Source organism: Salvia hispanica, chromosome 3 (assembly GCF_023119035.1).
Source record: "Salvia hispanica cultivar TCC Black 2014 chromosome 3, UniMelb_Shisp_WGS_1.0, whole genome shotgun sequence".
In the NCBI taxonomy this organism is placed as follows: domain Eukaryota; kingdom Viridiplantae; phylum Streptophyta; class Magnoliopsida; order Lamiales; family Lamiaceae; genus Salvia; species Salvia hispanica.
In genome coordinates, this window is record NC_062967.1 from 29742938 (window position 1) to 29770825 (window position 27888).

A 27888-nucleotide genomic window follows, 5' to 3' on the forward strand; every position below is an offset into this window, starting at 1 on the left:
TCTTATTACTCTGGGTTGCATGGACCTGGATTACGCGCTAAGGATAGATAATCAAAGGAGATATTATGAGAAGTGGGAACACTTGAATCGCATAAGTCTGCTGATCATTAGGTGTAGCATCCCAGAAGCCTTTCGAGGCACTGCATTTGCATCTGACTATATCACTGAGGCTAGTGAATACCTTGCCAAAATTAAGGAACGTTTTGCGAAAAACGATAAGGCTGAGACAAGCATGCTTGATCTCAATAAAGAATAAGAGCGAGGGCAACATAAGGGAGCACATTATGAAAATTTCTCATGTTGCTCCACTTAAACATGAATTCTAAAGACTTGTTTGTGCATTTGGTGTTGCACATCTGGTCAATATCTCAAGAAATAAAGTTAAGGGTATTAAGAAAAAGTGTATGAGAATGCTGCTATGGATAAGGGTTCATCACAAAGGTAACAACATAAGGACAACGATAGTTGTTTTTTTTGTAGTAGACATGGATATAATAAAAGGAAGAATTGTGACAGATATCACGCATGGCGTACAAATGAAGTTACAATTCTTGTTTTGGTTTGTTCTGAAATTAATTTGGATTTAGTCCCTAATGATATATAGTGAGTAGATTATGGTGCTACTGCTCACATAAGGTTATCAATGCAAGACTGTCTGAGCTACTGAAAGTCAATTGATGGTGAAAAATACATCTATGTGGGATATGAAAAATCGGTGGAAGTATAGACTATTGGACATTGTAGGTTGTTATTAAAGACTGGAATTATTCTGGTTTTGAAGGATACTTTATTGTATTGTCTTTAGACAGAATTTGGTTTTTATTTCTGCTTTGAACAAATTTGGTTTCGCTTGTTCATTTAGAAATAGTAAGTTTCTTCCTTCAAATGATTCCAGTATTGTGGGCACTATTTCCTTAAGTGCATATGACAATCTTTACATGCCTAATTATGTTACTTCATATTCAGAAGCTTTACATGTTGAATCAAAGGGATTAAGCGAAAATTAAATAATGAAAATTCAGTAATTTATGGCACAAGTGTTAGGTCATATCTCAAAAGCAGAAATTGAGAGGCTTGTGTCAGATGATATGTTGAATACACTTATCTTTTCAGATGTTGATTTATGGGTTCAGTGTATCGAAAGAAAAGCAGACCAAACAAAAGAATTTAGGTGCCAATAGAGCTACACGTTTTAGAATTGATATATACGAAAATTTGTGGTTCATTCCCTTTGGTTTCTTGGAATGATCTACAATATTTTATATCATTCATAGGCGAATGTTCTTGTTTTGGGAACCTACATCTAATCCATTAAAAGTCTGGGGCTTTAGACAAGTTCAAAATATTCAGGGCTGATGTTGAGATGAAAGATCTTGGGGAAGCCTCTTTTGTATCTGGAATCGAAAGAAATAATTTTCGACTATCACAGAAGGGATATAGTGAAAAAGTGCCTAAATTATTTGAGATGCATAATTGCAAGTAAAGAAATACTTCTATGACTAAGGGAGACAAACCTAGTCTCATTCAGTGCCCTAAGATAAATCTTGAGATTTAGAAAATGCAGAAGGTTCCATATGCTTTGGCGATTGGGAGCCTAATGTGTGCTCAAGTATGTATTAGACCCAATTTGGTTTTAATTGTTAATATGTTGGGCAGATATCTCAGTAATCCGGTATGAGTCATTAGGAAGCAGCAAAACGGATTATGAGATATTTATAGAGAATTAAGCATTACATGCTCGCATACAGAAAATCATATCATTTGGAGAGATCATTAGGTATTTTGATTCTGATTTTGTTAGATGCCTATACAGTAAATGATCCATTTTAAGTTACGTATGTCTGTTGGCTGTGGAGCCATTTCGTGGAAAAGTGCTAAGCAAAGACTTGTAGCTACTTCTGTCATGACAACATAATTCGTAACTTGTTTTGGGCATCTAGTTATTGAATATGACTGCAAATTTTTGTCACTAGGCTGCATATTATTAAAGGTAGGGATCTCAATCGAGCCAGCCCACCGGGTTTCGGGCCAACCCTATTCGGGTTGCGGGTCAATCGGGTGCGGGCTAATCGGGCTATATTTTTTCGAGTTATAATAGTTCGACCCTAGCCCTAAAAGCTCGGGTTTCGGGCTAGCCCAGCGGGCTAATCGGGTTGCTACCGATAAAATTAACATGCGTTCAATCCAATAAATAATGGTGAAAATTAGTTATATTTATAAAATGTAGAATATTTAATTATGATAAATTTGAGATATATGCTTAAACTCAAACATAAACATGATTAAATACTAATATCAAGATTTATGCAAAACAAAACATAAACATCAAGAAATTTTAAAGCATGTTTTAGAAATTTAAATATATTTTTTTAGTGAATTTGAATTTTCTAATTTATATATCTATTATTATGTTAATAAAAATTTAATATATAATTTATATATTTAATATATAAAATTGAAAGTTATGTTTTTAGTAATCTATATTATAAAATAACCAATGAAGTGTCGAATTAGAGTCAAACAAATAGAACGATATAAATTTTATCGGGTTTTCGGGCCAGCCCATCGGGTTTTCGGGTCTAGCCCTAACGGGTTGTGGGTTAATCGGGTGCGGGCTAATCGGGCTGTAATTTTATTGGGCTAGAAAATTTCAGCCCTAACTCTGTAAATTTGGCGGGCTATTCGGGCCAGCCCACGGGTTGCGGGCTACATTGACATCCCTAATTAAAGGTATTGAAAGACCACTTAAGTTATGTTGTGACAATAACTCTGCGGTTTTATATTCTAAAAACAACATGAGCTTCTTGGTTGTTAAATAAAGAGTTCGGAATGGACAAATACATATAGAGCATAAGGGAACGGATTTGATGATGACAAATCCGCTCATTAAGGGACTATCACCCAAGGTCTTTCACGGGCATGTAGCCCAAATGAGTGTTATGTTGTTTAAGGGTACTTCCGTTCAGTAGGAGTAGTTTTGGTTATTGCTCTATATTGTGTTTAGAACATGCAGTTATAAAACTCATATTATTCTCTGCAGAAATAAAGTACTCCTTCCATCCTACAAAAGATGTCACACTTCTGGGACGACACGGGATTTTAGGAGGTTTTCTTTTGTGTGTTAAATGGAGAGAAAAAATATAATTTTTATATTTATGTGAGAGAGAATTTTTTCCAAAAAGGGAAATGTGGCATCTTTTGTGGGACAAACTAAAAAGCAAAGTGTGACATCTTTTGTGGGACGGAGGGAGTATTATGTTTTGTCCATTATTTGCGTTATTTGGTTTTGGTTTGATCTCACTAAGGATTTGGGAGGACCAGTTGGAAATAGACATGTATGATCACCTTGCATTAAATTTCCATACTACACTCCATAATTGATCTGTTGGTGATTATATTTACATATGTGATTACTGATGGGTTTAATCATGATAAAATATGGTGACTGTCTCTTTAGTCCTATGCCGATATGGTTGATAATAAGATTGTTCGGGAATACACTATGTGATAGCATATTTGAGCGATCATTTGGTTTGTACACATTTATTCGGTGTCATGTGTTGCCCAAGTGGGAGATTGTTAGAAATTTGAGCTTCCACATGACTAATTTAATGTGTATGGCTATCTTTCAGTTGTCCAATATAAAGTGACCCAATAAAGATTAAAATTTGGACTAAAGTGTATTTATTTGTTATGGAAGTGTAGATACCAATTTGTGATTTTCCATTTGTATAGAAAGTAAAGGAACTTACCATTTTCTATAAATATAAGTTATGGTTATGGTCCCCAGACGTCAGAAGAATTGTTCGTTATCTTTGTACTCCCTCTACAGACTATTGTGAAGAACGCGTCTTGGAAGATCCATAGCCGCTGCAATGCAATTTCGGTGTTGTTTTCTAGATGGATCAAGGTACGCTTTCGCTCCACAGTTCATGCTCCTTCTCCGTTGTTCTTGGTTAATTATCATAGAAAGGTTTATGTAATTGTTCACACAGTTGTTCCAACAATTTAAACATGAAAATGATCATGTTTTGGAATTAAACTTAAGTTGAATTTCGATGCCTTCTCCATTTCGAAGAATAATATAATGATTAGCACATATAATGTTAGATACAGGTCGTGAGTAAAAGTTAGGCACAAATGCGTTTGGACTTAAAATGACATTACGTTTGATGTAGGAGTACTTATTTATGGCTTAGATTGACGTTGAACACAAGTAACTAATCTTGTGTGTGCTCTTTTACATACTGCCATTAATTGTGAGTGGAAGATAAGATAGGAATGAGAATAAGTGTGTGTGTGTGTTTGAGAGAGAGAGAGAGTTTTCCAAAGTTGCCTAATCATCTTCCAGATGGTGTAATCCTATGATTGAATGCAACAAAATAATATATAGTCAGTACTAGAAGTTATGATTATAGATCGAAAAACAGACCACAACTTCTAACATGATGTTTACATTTATAGACTACTAGTACTTTTTTCTGTCTTATGCGTTTAAATATATATAGTAGTTATAAATTAGGAACCAAACAACAGCCTGATTCCTCGATTTGATGGCTCCAGAGTTTATCTTCAGCTAATCGCAGCTTTTGATTGAATCTGAAGACAAGGATTGTAAGAGCACAAAGCAAGGACAAATGTCAAGTAGGATTGACAATTTTTGACACGACACGATAATCCGACACGAATCCGTACGAAATTATTGGGTTTGGATCAAGTCTTATTGGATGTGGGTCATAATTGGGTCGACCCACTAAGAACACGAAAAAATCGGGTCGGATGCGGGTCGGATGCGGGTCGGGTCGGGTAACCCGTTAAAAATTAATATTATTATTTTTATTTTGAGTAAAGATAAATTTACAAAAATTGTATACACAAAATGCCCTCCAAATTTTAAAAAGGATAATATTAATTTATTTTGATTTAATAAATTTAATTTAATTATTAGTATTTTCACTTTTTTTGTTTTGTTCTTTTTACTTCTTTAGTTCTTTTAACTTGTTTCAAATTTTTTTGTTAAAACTAGAAAAAACATGATGTAAAATATTTTTCTAAATATAATAAAATATTTTATTAAAATTATAGAAGCATTTTTTGTTTTGGAATTCAGCCGAAAGCATGTTCACTACCCTTTTATTTTTCATATTATTAGACTTAGTCACTTAGGAAATAAAATAATAAATAATTAGATTAGGGTTAGAAATTCTAAAATTAGAATGTGGATTGTGGAATAGCCGAAGTGCCGAACAACCGCCGTCTTCCAGATTTCCTACTTCTATATTTCTATTTCCTACCTCTGAAAGTGAAACCGCCGCCGCTCATCATCGCCGGAAACCTGGAGGATTTGGAACAAAAGTTATGTATTTTGTTGGGTTTTTTTGGATTGTGTTGGAGTTTTGCTGTTTAAAATGGAACATATTCATGTTATATGGCTTTTTAAAGTCTTGATCATTTTTTGAAGCAATATGTAATCGTGTTGTTATCGTGCTTAGGTTGTTGTCGTGATGTTATCGTGTCGGGTCAAGCCGGTATCATGTTCAGGTCGATATCGTGTTGTTATCGTGTCTAGGTCGATATCGTGTTGTTATCGTGTCGGGTCAACCCAAAGTGGTTTGTGTCGTTATCGTGTCCGGGTCGTGTCCGGGTTTGAAGGTGGCGGGTTGGGTTCGTGTTCGGGTTTGGGGTTTCCTTAACAGGTTGGGTTCGGGTTTGCCCTTATTGGGTTGGGTCGTTATCGGGTTGACCCGATAACGACCCAATCCGCACGATTTGCCAGCCCTAATGTCAAGTAGTTTAAAGAGTTGTAGAACCTCAAAGGTCCCTTCGGGTTGATTGGATTCTTGAAGTCGATTGGGGTGTGAAAAACAGATTGATTAGCATCTCCTTGTAATCAGATGGTCGAGTTGGGTTTAGAGATGTAACTGGCAAAAAATACCTTGGGTATGTAGGGACTGTAGTCCAGGCATAATAACTGACATAACATTTGAAGACTTGGCGACAATTTGAAACGATATCTTCGATAATGGTATGGGTACACACAACACCTCCAGGTCGGAGAGCCCTGCAAAAAAGGGCTTTCTAAACAACTCTTGGGCAGGGCCTGACTTACAACTTCTACATTTGAATGGAATTTGTTAGGAAGGTGCTGCTAAGAAGAGTATTGGACATGCAACCCCTACAGAGCACAAATTCAACTAATTAAGTAAGAGAAAGAATTCATATGTTTTTGTTAAACTAACAGAGAATTCAAACTACCATCTCTGATGTGCAGTGTGACTCGCGGATCTTCAAATCCATCAGGGGAAAATTTGCTTAAGAAACCTGCCAGGAAGGACCGGATAAGTTCTATGATCTATCATATTAGTTCAATAACAATGCTTCACCACATGGTAAGATATGTGAATCAAAATAACAATTAGAATAACTCACATCAACAACCATCTTATCGATCTCGCATATATCTATTTTTCTCTACAAGAGGCATTGATACGAGCATCATATATAGTGTTGACTAAGTCTTTTCTTTATTTCTCAAAGTAGTTACATTATCATGTTTATTTCTTTAGTTAGTGATTAGTGGCATAGTCACGCACGTTTTCCTTTTCAGTTAGTGGATAGTTCTCCATCACGCACTTTTCCCTCTGTTAGTTGCATAGTGCTCTCATGCATGTGTTTTCATCTTTTTTAAAGAGTAGTTTTATTGCATCAAGCAAGTAATACAACATTTCAATTCCTTTAGTTGTGTAGAATTACAGGTTCAGTTATCCATGGTCGTATAAATTCTAAATAGAGTGGTGTTAAAATTAAAGAAACTCCACTGATCACTCATTCATTATGCAACATAATCTATGCTCAAGCACATGCAGACTTGCATTGCTTGCCAGCATTCTTCCCACCTTACAACGTCGTGTTCCAATTGAACCGCACGAACGTTATTGTATAAATTTAACGATATAGTTCGTTAATTTTTAGATAATGAGACGACGTTTGAATCCAATTCCAAATACATTTTGTCTTTAGAATAATGTATGTCAATAAAGATAATGCATATGTTTCGAGGGAGGTAATCAATTGCTAACTAATTAGCAATCCAAAACTAAGGCCAATTTTTAACCATTAGATTAGGAGATCTAGTGGTTGATATAATGTCAAAGTGTATTATATTTTAAATTTAAATAATTATTAAATAAAATTAAAGGGTATTAATGTCAATCCCCTCTTATTAAAATTATCCTAAAATTTTAAATTTACGTAACTCTCTCAATTTAAATTATTTTTTTGCAAAAAATATATCAAATTAAAGGTAATTTTATAAGGATTCTAACGAGATCTCAATTGCATATGTTCCGACGATGTTCGGATGATGAAATTGATGATTTTTATTTCAGTTTTCGTATATGTTGATGATTTGACGAAATCTCAATATAATGAATGTAAAATCTCAATATAATGCATGTGAAATCTCAATAAAACTGGGTTGATATTTTCATGTACTTGTGTTAAAATACTAATGTCATTGTGTTGATATTTGTAATACACTATCTTAATATAAAAAAATCACGAAAATTATGATAGGATGATGAAATTTGATGGTTTTTATTTCAGTTTTCGTGTATATTGATGATTTGACGAAATCTCAATATAATGCATATAAAATCTCAATATTATGCATGTAAAATCTCAATAAAACTGGATTGATATTTTCGTGTACTTATATTGAAATACTCATGTCATGTTAATATAAAAAAACACACAAAAATTATGATATGATAACAAAATGACGATCTTACCCTTTTGTTGATATTTTGTCTACTATTTATTGAGATTCGTAAGATTAATCTCATCCACTCATTTTAAAATCTAAGGGTTGAAATTTGGTCTTGATTTTGGATTATGATGCTATAAGCAATAGAAGATGACCTTATGTTTCGGAACCAAAAAAGTAGAGGTTTTTCATAATGATAATTCATTAGATGTGTGAAGATATTTTATTACCAGTTTGATGATAGTATTAGATATGAATTGAAATATACAAATATTGCGTGTGTCCAGTATTTATGTTAAAAAATTTCTTTAATGAAAACCAAAGATACGGTTTTTAATAATATATTATGATGACTGTGCTTCATATATAAACATCAATTTGATGATATGAATTTTAATTAAAAAGGATGGGTGTAAGCCCATATTTTAATTAATAACAAAGATACATGCATGGTCTATAAATTATTAAAATTATAACATTCCGTATAGATAAAAGTAATATTGCATGAATCTAGAAAACATTGTTTAATATCATCATTGTTATTTGTTTGTATAAATAATTAAGATCATATTGCATAAATCTAAGTAATATTATTTCAATGTTATCATTATTATGTATTTTCATAATAGATGATTACGATTTGATTTTATTTGATTTGGTTTGATTTAATTTAATTTAATTTATTTTATTTTGGTCAACATATTATAAATATGTAAACTTCATAGTAATATTTAGTTTCATCATTCTCTTTTTAACGCTGCCTCTTCCATATTCTTGAGTCCGACGATATCACATACACGCGGGTATCAGCGAAAAATGGTAATTCGATTATAATCTCCCATTGCTTTAATAGTCTTGAATTGTTGCTGCGAATTGCAGTTATATTAGAGGTTATGCATTGTAAGTATTACTCCTATGTTTTTTTTTTTCTGTATTGTATACGTGCCTGGATTTTTATCTGAGTCGTGATTAAATTCAATAATGTGGCCGTGGGTGTTGTTTTATTGTTTGGTATTCTGTTTTGATGAGCAATTCATGCTTATTGATAATTTTCTACAATAGTTGCTGAGATGAACTTGTGGTTGCTATTGGAAGATGGATAGGTAATGGTGTGGATTTATAGTTTTCTTGAGTAGTGCTGTTTTATATCAACCGGTTTATTTAATTAGATCATTCAAGGATCAATTCCAACTTTCCTCTGCATATAGATAACAAATATTGTTGTGGCTACATGTGATCTTCATCTTCTTGATTGTGTATCTGTCATATAATGTGAATCTTTTTACTTTTTTTACAAATTATGTGATGTAAGTTATGTTAGTGTGAAGTTTCTAACAGGGCTTGTTTTGTTCCTATTTTGTTTCAGGCAATTCTTAATGACTGTTTTCTGGCTGATCTTGATGAATTGTCAGATAACGAAGGTCATCTTCTGGTAAGCATATTAGTGTTTTATTGTATTGCATATAATCACTTAGCAGGTAGCACTTTATGTTTCCTGTTTTTGCTATTTTTTCTTGGCTGTGGCCCAAGTTTTATACTACTACTACTACTTTTCTTTCAGGAAGCAGATAATAATGATGCTGATTTTACTGACATTTCCAAGCTACAAAACACTCAGCGGTTTATTGATATCATGAAGGTTGGTTTATTTTAGAGTACTAGCTAAGCTATCTATGTATCCAATATCCATTATATTAGTTAATCCATCTGATGTTGCTTGCTTTTCTTTAGGATGGTTTTGTTGCACTTCGCTTGTCTTAATCAGCAACTGATTTCCTTCTATAGGTCTGTATTTAGAGTTAATGGCATGTCTTATGTGTCTCATTATTATACAAACTAAGTTTTACCACTATTTTTTATTGCAGAAAGTTGAACATGCATTACAAAATGTGGCTGAGAACTCAACTCATGAAATAGTCTTGGAAGATGAGTATCAGTTGATCGTTGATTGTAATGCCTTGTCTGTTGATATTGAAAATGAAATTGTAATAATTCATAATTTTATCCGCGACAAGTACCGCTTGAAATATCCAGAACTTGAATCTCTTGTTCATCACCCAATTGATTACGCCCGGGGTGTTAAAAATATTGCTAATGAAATGGATCTGACGCTTGTTGATCTCAAAGGGATTTTACCCTCTGCTGTTATTATGGTGGTATCTGTCACAGCATCAGCCCCTTCCGGAGGATGTGTTGCAAATGACAATTGATGCATGTGATAGTGCTCTTGCTCTAGATTCTGCAAACAAGATGGTCCTTGATTTAGTGGAGAGTCGAATGGGGTATATTGCCCCAAACCTGTCGGCCATAGTTGGAAGTGATGTTGCTGCAAAACTAATTGTTACAGCTGGTGGTCTTTCAGCATTAGCAACATTTCCTGCATGTAATGTTCAGCTTCTTGAACTTACCAGGATTCTCAACAGCTACATCCCGAATTCGTATTGGTTATTTGGAGCAAACTGTGATTTTCCAGAGTACTCCTCCTTCCTTAAGAATGCGTGCTTGTCGACTTTTGGCTTCAAAATCTGCTCTTGCTGCACGTGTAGATTCCTCTAGGGGATACCCAACCGGCCAAGCTGGTACAAGTTTACGTGCAGAGATTCACAAAAAGATAGACAAGTGGCCAGAGCGGCCTCCTGGTAAGCAGCCTAAACCACTCCCGGTTAGAAAGAAGAGAGGTGGTCGGCGTTTAAGGAAAATGAAAGAAAGGTGCTTGAAATTTCCCTACAACTTTTTTTATTCATTAAATTTACCTAATGATATTGCCATTTCCATCAGATATGCTATTACAGACATGCAGAAGCTGGCAAACAGGATGCAATTTGGGGTACCAGAGGAGAGCTCACTAGGTACCACTAATACTATGTTTTTAAGTTTATAAGTGTTAGGCTGTTGATTTAGGTTCAAATCCTCATGGAGTTATACTTTTTTGAAGGTGATGAGCTCGGTGTAGGATTCGGAATGCTCGGTAAGGCTGGACAGAGCAGAGTTGCTGCTAAAGTAGCGAAGAAGTATGATTTCTTTGCTAATCTTTATGTTTGATTTGTTCTCCTATTTGATCACATTATTCAGGAATGCATTGTTATACATTTTCAGGTTTAAGGTAAAAAAATTTGTGAGCAGTGGCGCAACTTCTGGACTGATCTCAAGTCTGGCTTTCACAGCCTTTGATGCTTGGTTTCGTTTATTTATAAGCCTTGGGGATTATATTTTACTGAGTGAAGGCTGGACATGCTTTTTCAGGGAATCGAGCTTTTAAATCCTCAAGCGAACCAGTTTGGAGGAACTGTGGGTACTTATTTTTCGGAGACTGGAAGCTTTTCGAAGATCAGGAGAACTTGAATCACACTCCATAGGCACTGCGTTTTGCTGGTTCATGTACAAATGATGATGAATGAATGATTTTATTTGATGCAATACTCCACTTTAAGATTTTAGCAAAAAAATGGAAATTTGTTTATTCGTATATTGCTCTTTATGGAGTACATTTTAGATTAAATGCAGAAGTAGATTTCAAACATAACCATTTCCCCCAAAATTCAGAAAAGTAGCAACTAGTTTCTTACTAAGAATTATTAATTGGAAAAAAAAACATTTTTCATCTTATCTTTTCGCTTAACTAATTAAATGTTCTTGGGCTGGAAAAAACAATTCATTTAATACTACTCCCCAATAAAGTTGTGATTCATCATCTCGGCCCACAACATGGCTAAAGCCCAAAAAGAATTGATGATATACGTTGGAATACGAAGTGCTGCTTTTATCTTTAACTGAGGTATGCTACCTTCCGCTTCCGAGTAGCTTTCCACATATTCGGTGAAATGCCTGAAATATCTTCTTCTTCTTCCTCTTTATTCAGGTATCCTTACTTGTTCGAGGTTGCGGTTACCGTAGCAGGAAATGAGTTTGTTTAATTGCATTACTAATCAGTGCCCTTTGGGCTCCAATTTTGGGTCTTCAAACAAATTGGGGAGCTGTGGCGCCGTTCCCCAGCTGGTATGTCGCGTTTGATATGTCAAATGTGTGATGGTGAATGAAATATTGGATTCTGTTCGATGCAGGGAGGAGGAGCACAGAGAAGAGATAAATCGAGAAATAGTCGCAGCATCACTGCGTATTATGGTTTAAAAACCCCACCTTACAAACTAGTGAGTTTTTTCTTTGAGTATCGAATATCAAAGTAACTACTAGTACTACAAGTCTACAAACATAAAAACATACAAAATTCCTCACTTACTTACCCATTCTCGCATTCATAGATATACACAAGCTTTTTTTGGGATGCAAAGTTTTCACTTGATTTGTTTGCACGGTATGAGGGTTTGGGGAAATGGCAGCATCTTAAATCTAGGTCCTGTTTAGTTTGCTTGTGCTTTCTCGAGAAATAATCATTATTTTTCATTTCTTGTAGGATGCTCTGGAACCATATATGACCCAGAAAACGCTCGAGGTACACTGGGGAGCTCACCATCGTGGTTATGTTGAAGCTCTTAACAAACATCTTGCAAAAAATGATCTACTCTATGGATATACAATGGATGAGCTGATCAAAGTGACATATAACAACGGCAACCCGTGGCCTGAGTTCAACTCTGCAGCTCAGGTAGTTTTCGCTGACTACTTTTGTCTCGTATGCTTTGCTGTTTCAATAAGCACTTTAAACTTCAATATTGACGAGACCAATATTTTGAAATGCCTTCTGCTTACTTGGTTAGTGGCAAGTCTAACCACTGCTCTTATATAAGCCTCGCGTTTCACTTATGGTGTTTTGTTAGTGTAGCATCCAGTGCTTCTGACATATTTTGTGGTCATCAATTTAAGGTCTGGAATCATGACTTCTTTTGGGAATCAATGCAACCCGGAGGAGGTGAAATGCCCACACTGGGCCTACTGCAGCAGATAGAAAAAGACTTTGGTTCATTTATCAATTTCAGAGAAAAGTTCGTAGAAGCAGCCCTTACATCCTTCGGATCTTGCTGGGTGTGGTTGGTTTGTAAGTGTTATATGAATATTTGTCTAAGTTGAATACATTTATTTAAGTACTATTTGAAATCTGAACAAGATCTTGATGTGCAATGGTTGGTTCATGCTCTTGGATATTCACCAACCAACACCAAGTGCTCAATGATGTAGCCAATTACAGCCTCTAAAGTTGACTAGGATCAGTAACTACACAACAGTTTCTAGTATTATATTGTTGTCTAAGTTTCATATGTTGTCATTTTAGCTCTTGCCAATTACTGTTACTTGGAAGTTATCTTTTGTACGAATCAAGAATTAAGGTGAGAAAAATTTATTTCTGATGTGCAGATGATTCGCACAGTTCTCAATTGTGCGAATGATATCTTGCCTAGGTCAGAAATTGTGCGATCAACATCTGATCTGTTATTGATGAATGATATTTGTTGCTAACTATGCTGTTGTATAAGTAGTTTTCATGTCTACGAATTCTTTTCAGTAATGGTTTCGTTATGCTACGGCAGCACTAATTCCTTGTTAAATTGTTGCAGTGAAAAGGGAGAAAAGATGTCTTGCAATAGTTAAAACATCCAATGCAATTAATCCTCTGGTCTGGAATGACATAGTAAGGGGTTTCAATCATGTTTATAAATGCAATTGCCTAGACTCTGATTTTCTTTCAGCATGTTAATGATCTGTTAAATGTTGCAGCCAATAACTGGTCTGGATGTGTGGGAGGTATGCACTTTACCTCTCTCTGTCTCTCTCTCACACACACACAAATTATGTTGACAAAGGCATATGCACAATTAGAAACGATAACATTATTTAGTTAAGCTATACTGATCCTTCCTTTGTTTTGCAGCACGCATATTATTTGGATTTCAAGGTGTGTTGATCTTCACAAGTCCATTCTTACATTATCCAAAATACAAGCTTCTTACTAATTCTTTCTTGCCATCTTTGATAACAGAATGATAGAGCCAAATACATCAACACATTTATGGATCACCTCATATCATGGGAAGCAGCAGCAGCACGAATGGCTCGTGCACAGTCTTTTGTAAATCTAGGTGAACCCAAAATCCCAGTTGCGTGATACGTACACCACCTTCGATATCAAAACAGCTCCAGCAATGGGATTTTGTCATAATCTGCCATATTTCCAATGTTGGAACGGATTCATCGCCTATCTGTCAGCATGCTGCCGCTTGCTTAAATATGAGACGCTGAGGCAATGCTGTGATGGTGATGATTCCGTTGATTGGATATTCAAAATAGTAAGAGAGAGGCGTTAGTTGCCAGATGTTAATGCTAGTGTTTATGGTTGGTTAGTAGCCATCGGGAAACTACTGATCTTATTGAGAGCTCTGGTTATAATTTACATGCCTTTTTGTTAGTAGCCTTTGTTCATATTTGCTGGGAATTCAAGCAATATAATTTACATGCCTTTTTGTTCTACTTCGACTGATTTTTAAAAGTATCTACGTTTTGATTTAATTGTGATTTATTAACAAAATACACTATGTATTGGATTTGCTTCTCTAGCAATTGTGTTCTATATTTTCGATAGTAAAATTCATATGAATATGTGGCAGTTAAGAATTACAGTCCTATTTGAAAAATGTTGAGCACAAAAATTAAAAAGATGCAATATTTTTACCAAGAAAACTCAAAAAATGATGTTAAAAATTCATTTAAAATTTGGGGAAGGTTCAAATTAAAATAAATAGTATACTACTACTACTCAGTACTCACTACTACTTATGGATCGCGGCTTTTTTATGAAATCCGAAAAAAAAAAACCGGTCCCAACAAAAAAAATCTCTCCACGATTCAAAATACAGAGGAAATACAACCTATATCATGGAAAATTCTGGGTGTTATTGATTGCACATAGATCTACTTGCTAACTGTTTGCAGAGAGACACCAATACGCAGTGTCGATCCGCCCACGTCAGGTGATTTAATGTTTCGCAATGTCGAAATATAGCTGCAAATCTCGTAAATACAATGCTGTATGTCTCTGTGTTTCTCTGAATTTTGTTAAGATTTTGATTGCTTCTGTTTGAAGGTGCAATTTTGCTTGGGGTTTTGATTTCTTAGTATGTGTATATGACTTCTGTAAAAGCGTGCACATGGTATTGATTATGTTACAAACATTGTTAAATATGCTAAGCGGACAAAATTGAACAAGGGGTTGGACTGAAGAAATGTGATTTGACATGGGGGAATTTACTACCATAGTTAGTGCATTTGTTAATTGCATATCTTCAAAATTAAGGCATCTGTAATAGAACCCTGCATTGCTGTGATTTGTGGCTTGGTGTCGACAAAATGAATCCTCTCAGATTTTTCATAAAACACTGGTAGGCATGTAAATATTTAAGCAGGAAAGCAATGCTTGTGCACCCGTAACAAGGTATCGAGAGCTAGCAGCTCCTTTAGCTTTAATTTAGTAATGTGATAGCCTGGTTGATTAGGGTCCTCAAAGTTATGTTTCCCAATATGGATAAAGACCATTATGTTTGAACTGTAGATGTAATTTAAATTGATCTAATGTTGTTTATATGCTAGACACATATGACCGTTTTGTCCGTTGAGCCCCCGTGTTTCATCTCTAATATCTTACTTCTGTATAACCATTTCAGGTCTGGAAAAAAAAAACAAGAGTAACTTATCCAAATTTTCTTGTTTGGGATGATTCGGAGTACGAGACTTGATTATTTCCCCTGGGGATAGGCTTTTGGGTCTTCTTTTGAAAAATGTCGGATATTTTCAGCTTCACAGCTTTCAGACAAATATCGCAAATGCTGTATGCGATATTCTTCTTTCACAGTTCTGAGTTTCTTCTAGCAGTTTACTTTCATGGGATTCAGAAAGTAACTCCGAATTCCCTTTTACTCAGCATAGACTATGTTATGGCAATGATCTTCTCCCTGGTCGAGTACTTGGTTGAAATACATTTCTTTCCAGAAATGAAGGAACAGTGGGCAATAAGCAACATGGGTCTTGCCTTGGTAGTCGTTGGTGAAATCATACGAAAGTTGGCTATAATAACCGCTGGTAGGTCCTTCACTCATCTAATAAAGAAATATATTGATGATGATCATGTATTGATCACTCATGGGCTCTACAAGTACGTCCGGCATCCAAGTTACTGTGGCTTCTTTCTCTGGTCCATTGGTACTCAGATAGTGCTTTGCAATCCCCTATGTACACTTGCATTTGCGCTAATGGTTTGGCATTTTTTCCATATGAGGATACCATATGAAGAGTTTTTCCTGAGGCAGTATTTTGGTTCTCAGTATGAGGCGTATGCTAGACGAACGTCCTCCGGTATCCCATTTATAAAGTAACAACCCTTACCCTATATAGTTTCAGTTTCAGCCATGTATCATGTTTAGATAGAACATGATTGTTAATAGCTGCGGTCTCTCACCTTGTTAGCTTTTGGCTATTGCTATCTAAAAGCCGTTTGGGAGGAAGCAGCTTCAAACACACTTTTTAATCTTTGGCATTTCTTAAAACAGGCACGGGACCGTCTTTTTTTGGTCGAGATTCATAATAAGGTGCTCATCATATCTGGGACCAAAGTCATATCTGATGGCATTTTGTAGTTTGTTTTGGCTTTGTCTTAGCCTGAATCTTAACGTTTGTATAACCAGTAATAAACATGATCAATCTATCGTGTTGCAATCTAAGTCATCTACATATTCTGGTGCAAGAAAATGTGTGATGTTTTATGATTAAATACGACTATACGAGTGAAGATATATTTGAAGTCTATTTGAAGATTTATATTTGGCAATATTTCAATAGTGCTGTCATTATTCATCTCCATCTTGATAATATAGTTGATGATAGTCAACAAGTTATTCAAAAAGAATGAAACTAGTAATCTTTTTCCTACTATTTGCTATTGCATTCTGGTGGCATAACCTTGTATCTGGACTTGTCTTGGCAATATGAGTAGAACATGTGCTTTCCCCTAGCCCATTCCAACCCTGTGGTTTGTTGACTGGACAGCTTAGCAAACAGCTCGCCATCAACGGGGTCTAAGCTCGACGGGCTGCTCCTTGAACACGAAGGAGCCATATCCTTTGTGGTCAAGATGCAGCCCTCCATCTGAATCCCTCCCATTGACGCCACAAATGGCGCATATTTGTAATCAACGGGATATTTTCCGCCTCGAGTTGCCCACTGCGAGCCATCCCAGATAGTCGCATAAACTGACATAGGCTTTGATGGATAAGCAGGGGATATGGCATTACTGTGAATTACTTCTCTTATGGGTATGTTGTCCACCAGAAACCTGCATGTTTCACTGTCAATTTGGGAAAGCAAGGAGTTTTAGTGATTGAGGGTGTGAGAAGCCTACATACACTATATGGTGATTGTTCCAGAGAATGCTGTAGTCGTGGAAACCCTTTGTTGGATCGAACCACAGGTAAAACTTCTCTTCCCGTCCTGTCTTCACGCTTCCGTTTCCATACATGTTGGTCTGCAGCACCCATTCCCTTCTCTTCTCATGCCCGAGCAGCTCGAAATCAATCTCATCATGGTTGTGAGGAAAAGCGTCAAAATTTGATAGCTGGAATAACAGGAGAAGACAGAGTAGGCAAGATGAAGTTGAAGATTCTTGAAAAAACAGAGTAAGGCAAGACTGAAGTTTGAGATTCTTGAAAAACAGGGGAAAAGATAGTAGCCAAATATTGAAGTTTTAGATTATTGAAGACTTACATAATAGGCAACCACAACCCCTGATGTAAAACCAGAAGGCATCTTCATAGCTGCGTTGAAGAATCCATAGTAATATTTGTTTTTCGACGACAAGCCAGAACCTAAGAAGCGGAAAACAAGAGGATGAAATGATGCAGACAAGTGTTGCCACAGTTACATGGTTTGAATTTACCTGAGGACTTGTCCAAACTCAGCTCAGCATTTGCCCCGTTGCTCATGACATGCACATTCACCCCTCCAAAGAACACATTGCAGCTCTGGTTAACCGTTAATCGAATAAAACTGTCAGTTAATCTCTCGACGTCCGGAGGCCTATAGACAGGTCCCCGGGAGTATGCATGGACTGTGTTGCACAGAATAACAATTGATAGTAATAGATTTTTGTGGGAAATGGCCATTCTTGCAATATATGGGAATGGATTTAATGTTGGTCGCAATATTTATATAGACTTAGGACATAGATTTTGTGCTTAGTTGTTGCAAGCTGGCTGTAATTTATTTATTTATTTTTGGCTCTTTTACAAATTGTGAAGGTACATGTGATGGAGGCAACTTATTAAGGACTTTCATTTGCGATGAAATATGAGATTGGCGAGATGTTTTTGTACTTTTTATCGAATACTATAAAAAGTAAAACTACTAGTCAGTACTAGTCCATATAAGTCTAATAGATAGAGACCTGATGGATCACTAAATATATTAGCCATAATAATATTTTTATTCAACATCTAATAAGTAGTACTATATGAATTAGAAAATGAAATTGATAATGAGGCTAATCAATTGAACATCAATCAATACAGCTGTAAACAGGATCATTCCCAAGTGTAGCTTTCTTGGATACAATTTTGTTGAATTTCAAAAATTTGGAATAGGCTCCCCATTTTATGTAGATTATCACCTATCTACATCTCTATTTCCACAATAAAATATGACCCTATATCTTGAGTGTATTAATTCCTAATTTTGTTTATTAAAATCGTAGAAATGTTAGTTTGATCAGATATTGATGTCACATCTATGAATGGTGAAAATGTTGAGTCATGAATTCATTATTGAGGCTGCAATTGTGTGCCCTAAAACAGCTGTGATTTGGTAAGACTACGAGAGTGAACTTGACCAACTTGTTCTTTGGTAGTACTATATATATATTAATGACCATTTAATTCGTATATTAATTTTCATAAAAAATGCTACTGCAATATTATAAGAGTGAAATAAAGGGAGTAACATGCATTGTATATATTCTCCAAAAGCAAAAGCCAAAAGAAGAAGAAAGAAGCAAAGGTGATCCAAGGTGTATAATTAAGAAGATAAATGAAAATGGGGTATGGTTATTTATGAGGTATAGTAGTAGAAGAGAAATAAATATTTCAGCCCAAAAAATGGTCCTTGTGAAAATGGTATTTACAAAGCCAAGCATATAGTAGTAGGTAGTAGGTAGTATTTGTTATTTGTGGATGGTGTGGAGAGAAATGCGACGAGCTTCCTGTAGCAATGAGACGACTGTTTCCATGGAAGGGCGTTGCTGCTTAACTCCAATACAACACAATGCTAGCTTCAAAATCATCTCAAACCCCTCCAAACAATACTCACCATTAAGTTTTGGATCCGCAAATTCTGTTATATCCCCTCCGCCTCCGCCTTTTCTCATCACCTTTTTAGCCTAAGGACACCAAAATGTTACCTCCCTATCTTACATCTACTACTATTCAATTATCTACGTACCTTTTTACTCAAGGCCACGGGTCTACTGACTTCGAGATTCATGACCCTTTGCCCCGACAGCAGCTGCAACAGAACTACTCCAAAACTATAAACATCTGTACACGAGTGCACCTGCCGATCCTTCTGGTACTCGGGGTCCACGTACCCGAAGGTTCCACGTACCTCCGAGCTCACGTGGGAGAATCCCATCGAGATCACCTTTGACAATCCGAAATCCGACAGTTTCGCTTCAAACTTGCTGCCTAGAAGGATGTTTGTTGGCTGCATGCATGCTTAACAATTACAACTCCAGTAAGTATTGGATTGGCTATATATATGATATATGGTACTACCTTAACATCACGGTGAACAATGCAGCCTTGGGGATAGGTATGAAGAAACCAGAGGCCTCTCGCACAGTCTAGAGCAATCTCCACCCTTCTAATCCAACACAACAATCTATGCTTCCCTGGACTCAAAATTCAAAAACATACTTAATTACTACAATCACTCACTCACACACACACACACAAGAGTTAACTAGTCTTTAATTACCAAACAGCCACTCAGACAGATTTCCATTCTCACACAGTTGGTAAACAAGAAAGCTCTCATCTTCTCCATCGCAATGCCCTAACAACTGCACCAGGTTCGGGTGCTTCACATGTGATAAGCTCCTCACCTCCCTTACAAACGTCTCCATGTGCCCCTCGTTTAATATGTGCTTAACCGCCACAGCCTCCCCGTTCCACAGAATCCCCTTGTATACTTTCCCTGCTCAACACAATCACCCATCTGTCCATCATATATATATACGAACACTACTTTTTTTCTTTTTTTTAAGGGGATGAATTGTTTCGACCTGCTATGCCTTGGCCTATGAAGTTTGTTGCACTGAGATTTTCTGTGGCTTGATACACCTCTCTGACTGAGATCTTGATGCTGCTGGATTGCTCCCAACACGAATTTCCACCTAAAAAAAACATGAGATTAGTTGAAATCACTCTTTAAATTACATTGGATTATTAATCAAGATGATCACTACCATAAATCTCTTTAGAAGGTCTTGTTTTGGTCCTTTTCTTCAAGTAGAAGAAGATTACACACAAAATGGCTACTACTATTGAAATGGCCCCAACACCACCAGCCACAATTTCAAGATCTGTAATCAACAATCATCAATCACCAAAAAAAGGCCATTTATTCTTTTTAAGTATCATACCTTTAGTTAAGGTGATCTTCTTTTCTTGTTTTCCCTCATCAGCTGCAGAAGATGATCAAATTTTAATCCATAGAATCACTAGGTATAAAAACTATATATGCACAACTTACCTAATGGAATTCCATCTCCAAGGCAGGTGTAGATTGAATCTATCCATTCCATGTCACTAGCCCTTCTACTAGTTAGTGAAACAAGAACCGAAAACCTACAGATATCGGCTTCTTCTTCTTCTTCGATCGAGCTATTACTGGCCGATGAAAAATCCATCTGCTCCCACCTCTTCAAACAAGAGCTGCACCCTTCATTGCAGCCTTGATCCAAATTCTGCAGCTGAATTGCTTGCTCGTTAACAACGTCTTTCACTGAGTAGTCCGAGCACCCTCCTCTCCCACTAATTAGCCTCTCAATGCCACAGGTTTTCTCACTCATGTTTGTTGAACTCAGACAGGCCTTTCGCTGTGTGCGGTTCAGGAATATTTCCCCGGTTTTGTTGGCGTTCTTCGCCAACGCATATAAATATGTTTCTAGTGCTTGTGCACATGTGTTGTTGTTGACAAATCCACCCCAGTTTCCTCCCGCACCTCTTGAATCATTCCATGATGATGGAGTTTTCATGTCAACAACACATTGATTCTCATCTGCTAGAGCTGCTTGATGCATGAAATGGAGATTCATTAACAAGATCAATCTGATGAATGTTAGATGATTCATTTTCTTGAAAAGGGACATAATGAAAATGATGATCATCAATAGAGATTGAATTTTGGAGGCTATGTTTATCTATGTAGTGACAAATGGAGTGATTATACTATAAGGAGTTACATTATACTAGTACCTTTTTTGGAACAATATTTGAATTAGTCTGGAATAAATGGTAATAACATTCGGATTCTATGACTACTTTATTTTTTTTTATTGTGACAAACGACAAATGTTGAAACAAGGCAAAATTGGCAATTTATGTAATTTATCTCTCTTTATGTGTTACGAAAACAAGGATGCTTAATTAATTAGTATTGTGATTATATGTCGAAATCATATATTCGGCAGAGCCAATAGAGAAGACAAAATTATGTTGTTTTCGTGATGCATACATACATATAAAACAAAAGATTGAACTATAGTAAGTATAAAAAAATTGTTATACCATTATACTCCATAGTAGTAAGTATTGATTTTTATATAAATTATAAAGTATTTATTTGGTTTGATTTTGGTTTTGGTTTTGAACTGGACCTCTGGAAAAAATGATGAAGCCATTGAATTAAAAAAGGTTAGTCAAATGGTAAATAATGATAAATAAATCGAGTAAGTAAAGTTATTACTCCATATGTAGCCCAAGTAGAATCGATTTTAAGTTTTGATCCCTTCATCTCCCGCTGCTTTCTTCACCATTTTGGTAACTAAAATGGCTTTGACATCAATGCTTGATCGTCACATTCCTTCTTTTTTCAACTTAATTACTTAATAATTATTGCCATTCTTAGGGAGTATTTGTGTCGTGCTTATGATGCTTATCTGTCTAAGTAAAGGTTTCTCTTTTGATTAAGTCTGTTTAATGCCTGTCACACACAAATTTTGTAGATCTTATGTTGTGGAGCCATCACCATTCTCCAATCTCACACCAGTATATCGACCATCCCCATTGTGTGGAGTATCATTTTTCTAGGCTGTGTGTACTGAGCTCAACTTAAAACTTCTCTTTTCCTCCAAATAAGGAAAGAAACATAAGGAAATGTCTTTGTAAATTTCAGCCTTGTTTTTTTCTTATGCACTACTCCATGTGAAAGATCAAACAAACGTTGATAAATCTAATTTCTTACTCTAATCATTTCTCTGTGGCTGATTTTGGCTAATTTTGATATTTTCGCATAAATTTTGTTTTTCAATTTCAAATTGTTCAGGACATGGAATATTTGAAAGTCATGTCATCTGCTAATCAATCTCACAATTCTGCTGTTCAAAATATTGCTGTGAATGTCTTCAAATAACCAAATTCACTTCATTAAATCCCAACAAAAAACTAGGCTTATTTTACTGACTATAAAAGCATATTCAAATACAAAACCTGCATCAATCAAAGGCATAATGGTAAAAATATGCGAAGAGGCATAAGATGATTGAGAAACTGCATCAAAGGTAAAAAAAAATACAGAAAATTTGCAAATTACTCCATCTATCTCTAATATAAGGACAAATGGGAATATAAGTTTGATTAAACCAACACGTTATATTCGTCTTTAATTCACTCAGCCCCTGGGCTTCGGAGTCAGGCCAGTCTCTACCTTCTTGATCTCAAAGATAAGCATTCTCCACATCTTGAGTACAAACATTTCAGCTTCATCATCCAAGATAGTTTGGAGCCTCTCAAGCATCTCACCTGCCTCTACATGATCCTGAGTGCTAGAAACAATATAGTCCACAAGTGTGACCTCTTCCTCACCCAAAAAGTCTGTTATCTTCTTTGATACCCATGGTCTCATTCTTTCGTGCAGCACATTCTGTAAGGTACAAAGATAGGCTTCCTTAGAAACTATCATGCACATAACCTTACGTCATACAGTAACAGTAATAAGAATTCAATCATTCCCAAAATAATACTCCCTCCTCTGTCCCTTATAGGTGTGCTCAGTTTCTATTTTAGTCCGTTCACAAAAGTGTGCACTTTCCACTTTCGGAAACTACACCACCTTTACCTCCTTATATTTTAACCCCACTGTATCAAGTTATTTACACAAAAATCAAGCATGATCCGGTAATTAATACCAGACAAAACCTTAAAACACTCATACTATAATTCATTTTATCACAGCCTCACTGGTTTTCAACATTAAATCAAAACGAATAAAATGATAATTAGTTACTTCCCTCCAACCCCCAGAGGATATGATTAAGCAAAATGGAATATATCATAGCATCAAAGAGGCATATAGGGTAATCACCTGATCATAGATCGCCCAGTTGATCTCATAGGAGAACAGCTCATCTTTGGTCTTTGGGATAGTGTCAATCAATTGCTTAGCATCCAGAAGCTTCTGGTTTTCTGGGGTCTTTGTTTTATTTGATCTTTCTCTTTCAAAATGATCTCTTCTGCTCTCCTCACGGATGCTATTGTTCTCTTCCTCATGTCTATCACGGTTTCGCTGTCCAGATCTCTCATGAGAATGCCTACTTTTTTCTTTTTCTCCGTCAAGTTCTCTTGGATTAACAGTTGAAATACGCTTCACGAATTCTGCTGCGGCAGCCATATTGGATGATGGGGCTTCAGACATGGAAGATTGAATAGCTTCCTGTTCCTCAGTTGAGTAATCAATTGGAACTAGAGGTCTCATCTTCTTTTCCTTGTGTGCATCCTCATCCTCGTCCTCGTTAAAAAATGAAGGCACAGTAGCTCGCTTTCCCAACCCTGAAAGCCCGAAACCCAACTTTTTAGTTGGCACATTGTTATTTTGCCGAACATCTGAGGCAGAATTAGATGAATCACTGGTGCCATTCTGCAGAATCCCTTCAGCTGTAACTGGGAAAGGTATGTGTCAGTTCAAAGGTGGAGACCCCCATACTGAAATGCGATCATCAGTTAAGACAGAAGAATAAATACCTTCATAAGTCTCGGGACTTGGTTTGAGCTCAAAGGTCTGATCAGTAGGCTGGTTTTCAGCATTAATTTCATTTGGCAAGGTAGCTTTCTCAAATCCATTAGCTGGTGGAACACTTCCTGCTTTCTCAGCCTCCAGCTGTTTCTTCTGTTCTTCTTCAGCTCTTATTTTAGCTTCTGCAATTTCTTCCTCCTCTCTCACTCTGTCAGCCAGGTCCTCTTCCTTCTCCCTCTGTCTTCTTTTTCTCTCTTCATCGCTTACCTTGCATTTCCTCTTCTTTCCATATCCATCATCACCATCACGTTCTTGGTCCACAACTTCCCATTTCCTTTCATACGCCCTATCTTTCTCTCTTTCTCGCTCTCTCTTCCGCCAATGCTCCTTCTCTTTTTCTCTTGATTCCCACTCTTTTTCACGTGCTTTATACCTCCGTTCATCTTCGCGATTCCTATTTTCTCTATCCTTCTCCCTCTTTGCCCGATCATGCTCCCGCTCTCTCTCGTATCTTTCAAGTTCTCTTTCTCTTTCTCGTCTTGGGTCACGGTCTCGATCCCTGTACCTATCATGTCTTCTACTCTTATCGGGAGAACCTGTTCCAGCTCTATCCGGTTCACTAGAAGGTTTGCTCTCAGCAGTCTTATCATCCTCATTTTTGTCTTCTGTGTCTGCACAGTGAAGTTTAAGCATTTCATCATTGTCTGTAACAACTAATGTGACATGGAAATAAAACATCCCAGCAAGATTATCAGGTTTAACAGAATTACGTACCATTCTTCACCCCATCTTCTGATTCCCTGTCCTTTGACCCAGAAGGTTGCTCTGAGTTTGACTTTCCAGGTCCATCAATAAGTGTTTGTGGGGGTGGGGGTGGAGGAGGAAGTGGTTTGTTCTTAAGTCGTTCCTCTATCATACCTGTGAGCTTCTCAGAAGCATCACGATCTGCATCACGATCTGCATCAGTTACAAGGCCAAAACTTCCAGCATCCAAATTGTCCTTATTTATCTCACTGTTATCCTTTTTTGGTTCATCTGATGAAGGCTTTAGAGACTCTTCAGTCGACTTAACAACTTTTTCAGTATCAATGCTTGACTCTCTTTCTTCCTCTTTGTCAGAACCATCAGTTGCAGTTTCCTTGGCCTTAGAACCTTCGATCTTTTTGTCAACATAACGCTCAAGATATTTCCGAGTTGTTTGATTAACATTTAACTGCAGACCCATCAAGTTCATGATATATCAGCATAAGAATAAAAGTCCTTTTCAACTTTCATAGCTGGGAGGGATAGAAGACGCATAAGCATATGTATAACTAGTTAAACATCTGTAGCACATGAACTAAAACCCAGAAAATGTTGATGAGTCATAAAAAATTTCCAATTTTGGAGAGAAATATGTAGCATGGGGCATCAGCATCTTGCATGAAAATGGTGAAGGCTAAAACGACAAAGTTGAAGAAAAAATATCAACAATGAATAGAGGAAGACGTAATCTTTAATAGAAGGTAGTACAATCATACCAACAACTCCTGTCCATCAACTCTTAGCTTATTGAGTAGTCGCAATGCCCGAAGAACTCCTTCTGCAGACTCAAATTCACAAAATCCAAAACCTTTTAAAGTACCGGTGGGGTCTTGTGGACGTTTCCAATTCTTTACAGGCCCACAGAGCTTCAGAAAGTGTTAGAAGTTAGACTTGTTTGAGATAAATATCAAGCTATCTTATTCATTCAAACAAAATTCCATAAACTAATCATACATAAACAAAATGAATCCCACAAGAGAATACAATAGAAGAGAACAATATTTAAAGCTACTATATCAAACCTGCAGGAGAGACAACATGAAATCATTTTCCACGGTTGATGATATCTTCCCAACATAAACAGTTGTCTGTGGATCCTCTGAAGATGTGGCATTTGGTGTAATGGGTCTAACAACGGGAGGAACAATTGGACCACGAATTCCAATAACTGGAGGGCGTGCCAATGATGGCATAACACCAACCAATGGACGTGGAGGAAATGCTGGCCGAAGCATTTGTGCATAAGGAGAAGGATAATGAGGTACACCTGCATGAATAAGCCACAAAAACTAGGCAGAATGTCAGCAGCATGCTAAGAAAATTACATATCAACTGATTATAGATTGAATCAAGCATAAAAAGATCCAACAATATAAATCAATTGTTGTTACCAAAAATATCAAAGCAATAAGAGATTGCAGCACAGGCATGACAACACTCACCAGCTGAACATATAAACTGAAGGAACATCAAGAAAATAACATTGGGATTCACGAAACAGGAAATGCATGAATAGGGCATACCTTAAGCATTGACTTGCAAACAGAAGGCACGACAAAACTACCCAATTGGAGGCACTATAGGTGAATGTTTAATTTGAGAAGTGAGATGACCAAACCAAATTTTCACTCAAGCTAACACATTTCAGATATAAAACTAGCATTTAATGGTATAGAACCTTAATCACGCAAATCATAACAAATCACATAGGAAGCTTGTATGGTTAGGAGGATTGTGATACCTTGAATGAGAGGCATAGCTGCACTCAACTGTTATCATAGTATGCTGTCGGCAATTAAAAAATTAATATCCCGTAAAAGGGTTTAAACAGTCTTATCACTACAATAACAGACCATTCAGTGAGCAGCAAAACCATAACAATTTTGAGATTGGAATGGAAAATAATTTTTTTCAGCCTATACATTAACTTTTAAAAATCCTATGTGTTTCCTTATTCTATAGCATTGGACTCACAAGTATGACTGTACATTCTATTAGAAATATATGCAGTAGAAATCAAAGAAATCAAGCAAATAAAAAAAAAATGCGTGCATACCAACAAAAAGGAGTTGAAGTGTGAGGGACATGAAGCCTTCCAACCTTTCCAACCGTAATCAATCACGAGACACTGTAGAGAAAACATCCCGTCATCGATACCCCTAATCTGGCTAACATGTACCCCTCTATATCCCTTATGCCTGGTATGTTTTTTCTGTTAACAGATTGTAAGATACTAGTGTACAACCTAGGATGCATAAAGCATAAAGCTTGTGATTCGGCGAATAGCCCAGTTTTTATTAGTACAAATTAAAGGCAGATCCTCTAAAATCCATAAGAAAGTGGGATTAAAGCGCACGCACAAACACAAGTCATATATCCAGAGACAGATTTAATCGGAAGTAGAGAGAAAAACCCACCCGGAGGCATGGCAGAGTAGCCATTCGACATAGGTGGCCCGTATCTCATAGGCTGCCCGGCGATGACGTAAGGAGGCGGTACCACTCCCGGTGGTGGAACGGCAGGAGCTTGATACGGAACATGTGAGAATTGCGGGGCAGGGGCGCCGGTAGGCAATGAAAATAGAGTCCCAGGCCCAGCAGGGCGGAAGGAGGGCTGCATAAGAGGGCCGGTAGGGGCAGGGGTAGGGTTTGGAAGCGATATGGAAGATGGATCGGGTTGGGCAGGTCGAGATTCGGGTTCAGGATTGTGGCCGGCGGATGGCGTTGAACTTGAATCCGCCATTGGAATTGGAAGATGATTTTTTCAGTTCTACTGAGATTTCTGAGCCCTAATTTTGGGTTTTGTGGTGCGCTCAAAATTTAATTTTTAATCTACTGCCGGCTCTCGTCTAGGGTGTTCATCGTTTAACGAATGCAGAATTTAGATCATCTCCAATCATACCCCAAAAATATGTTTTAGTGTAGAAATATTCTTATACTATACACTAAACTTAAATTAATTTTTTATGGTCTTTGTGAAACAACACCAAATATGATGTTACTGTAAAAATTTCATGAGACAAAAACTCAAAAATGGTGTGAATTTTAAATTTTGTGTAAATGGTTGGAGTAAAACTATTTTTAAGTGTAACTTATCCT

General features: G+C 36.6%; 5 protein-coding genes and 1 pseudogene across 20 annotated transcripts; 3 read left to right on the forward strand and 3 right to left on the reverse strand.

The window, feature by feature from the left end:
- Window positions 1-1558: 1558 nt before the first annotated feature.
- On the forward strand, window positions 1559-11136 carry LOC125209813 (annotated as a pseudogene).
- Window positions 11137-11562: 426 nt separating this feature from the next.
- LOC125211000 (superoxide dismutase [Fe] 3, chloroplastic) lies at window positions 11563-14185 on the forward strand. The gene is made up of 8 exons (XM_048110670.1): window positions 11563-11761; window positions 11827-11913; window positions 12177-12368; window positions 12587-12758; window positions 13276-13349; window positions 13436-13462; window positions 13590-13613; window positions 13698-14185. The coding sequence occupies exons 1-8, from the start codon at window positions 11666-11668 to the stop codon at window positions 13821-13823; spliced, it is 798 nt and encodes a 265-aa protein (XP_047966627.1). The 5' UTR covers window positions 11563-11665; the 3' UTR covers window positions 13824-14185.
- Window positions 14186-14526: 341 nt separating this feature from the next.
- Window positions 14527-16597, forward strand: LOC125211860 (protein-S-isoprenylcysteine O-methyltransferase A-like). 3 transcript variants are annotated; one of them, XM_048111806.1, is made up of 3 exons: window positions 14527-14742; window positions 15376-16079; window positions 16258-16597. In XM_048111806.1, exons 2-3 carry the CDS (start codon window positions 15490-15492, stop codon window positions 16475-16477), a joined length of 810 nt encoding a protein of 269 aa, XP_047967763.1. In that variant the 5' UTR covers window positions 14527-14742; window positions 15376-15489; the 3' UTR covers window positions 16478-16597. The 3 variants fall into 3 exon arrangements, with proteins under 3 accessions (XP_047967763.1, XP_047967761.1, XP_047967764.1); XM_048111804.1 differs by having other exon boundaries at window positions 14527-14685; XM_048111807.1 differs by having other exon boundaries at window positions 14527-14685; window positions 15376-16451.
- On the reverse strand, window positions 16501-17928 carry LOC125211859 (probable xyloglucan endotransglucosylase/hydrolase protein 33). The gene is made up of 4 exons (XM_048111803.1): window positions 17640-17928; window positions 17468-17568; window positions 17110-17318; window positions 16501-17039 (listed from the first exon to the last, which is right to left on the reverse strand). The coding sequence occupies exons 1-4, from the start codon at window positions 17863-17865 to the stop codon at window positions 16637-16639; spliced, it is 939 nt and encodes a 312-aa protein (XP_047967760.1). The 5' UTR covers window positions 17866-17928; the 3' UTR covers window positions 16501-16636.
- Window positions 17929-18736: 808 nt separating this feature from the next.
- LOC125210541 (probable serine/threonine-protein kinase PBL28) lies at window positions 18737-21057 on the reverse strand. 2 transcript variants are annotated; one of them, XM_048110084.1, is made up of 8 exons: window positions 20507-21057; window positions 20397-20438; window positions 20220-20336; window positions 20037-20147; window positions 19730-19948; window positions 19528-19643; window positions 19196-19456; window positions 18737-19133 (listed from the first exon to the last, which is right to left on the reverse strand). In XM_048110084.1, exons 1-8 carry the CDS (start codon window positions 21054-21056, stop codon window positions 18918-18920), a joined length of 1632 nt encoding a protein of 543 aa, XP_047966041.1. In that variant the 5' UTR covers window position 21057; the 3' UTR covers window positions 18737-18917. The 2 variants fall into 2 exon arrangements, with proteins under 2 accessions (XP_047966041.1, XP_047966042.1); XM_048110085.1 differs by lacking the exon at window positions 20220-20336.
- Window positions 21058-22485: 1428 nt separating this feature from the next.
- LOC125211987 (RNA-binding protein 25) lies at window positions 22486-27614 on the reverse strand. Of its 13 annotated transcripts, none has more exons than XM_048111974.1 (8): window positions 27208-27377; window positions 26847-26918; window positions 25813-26079; window positions 25507-25656; window positions 24761-25199; window positions 23995-24657; window positions 23339-23913; window positions 22486-22897 (listed from the first exon to the last, which is right to left on the reverse strand). In XM_048111974.1, the coding sequence occupies exons 1-8, from the start codon at window positions 27229-27231 to the stop codon at window positions 22646-22648; spliced, it is 2442 nt and encodes an 813-aa protein (XP_047967931.1). In that variant the 5' UTR covers window positions 27232-27377; the 3' UTR covers window positions 22486-22645. The 13 variants fall into 13 exon arrangements, with proteins under 13 accessions (XP_047967931.1, XP_047967934.1, XP_047967935.1 ...); XM_048111977.1 differs by having other exon boundaries at window positions 25813-26057; window positions 27208-27345; XM_048111978.1 differs by lacking the exon at window positions 27208-27377 and adding an exon at window positions 26532-26575 and having other exon boundaries at window positions 25813-26057; window positions 26847-26868.
- Window positions 27615-27888: the final 274 nt, after the last annotated feature.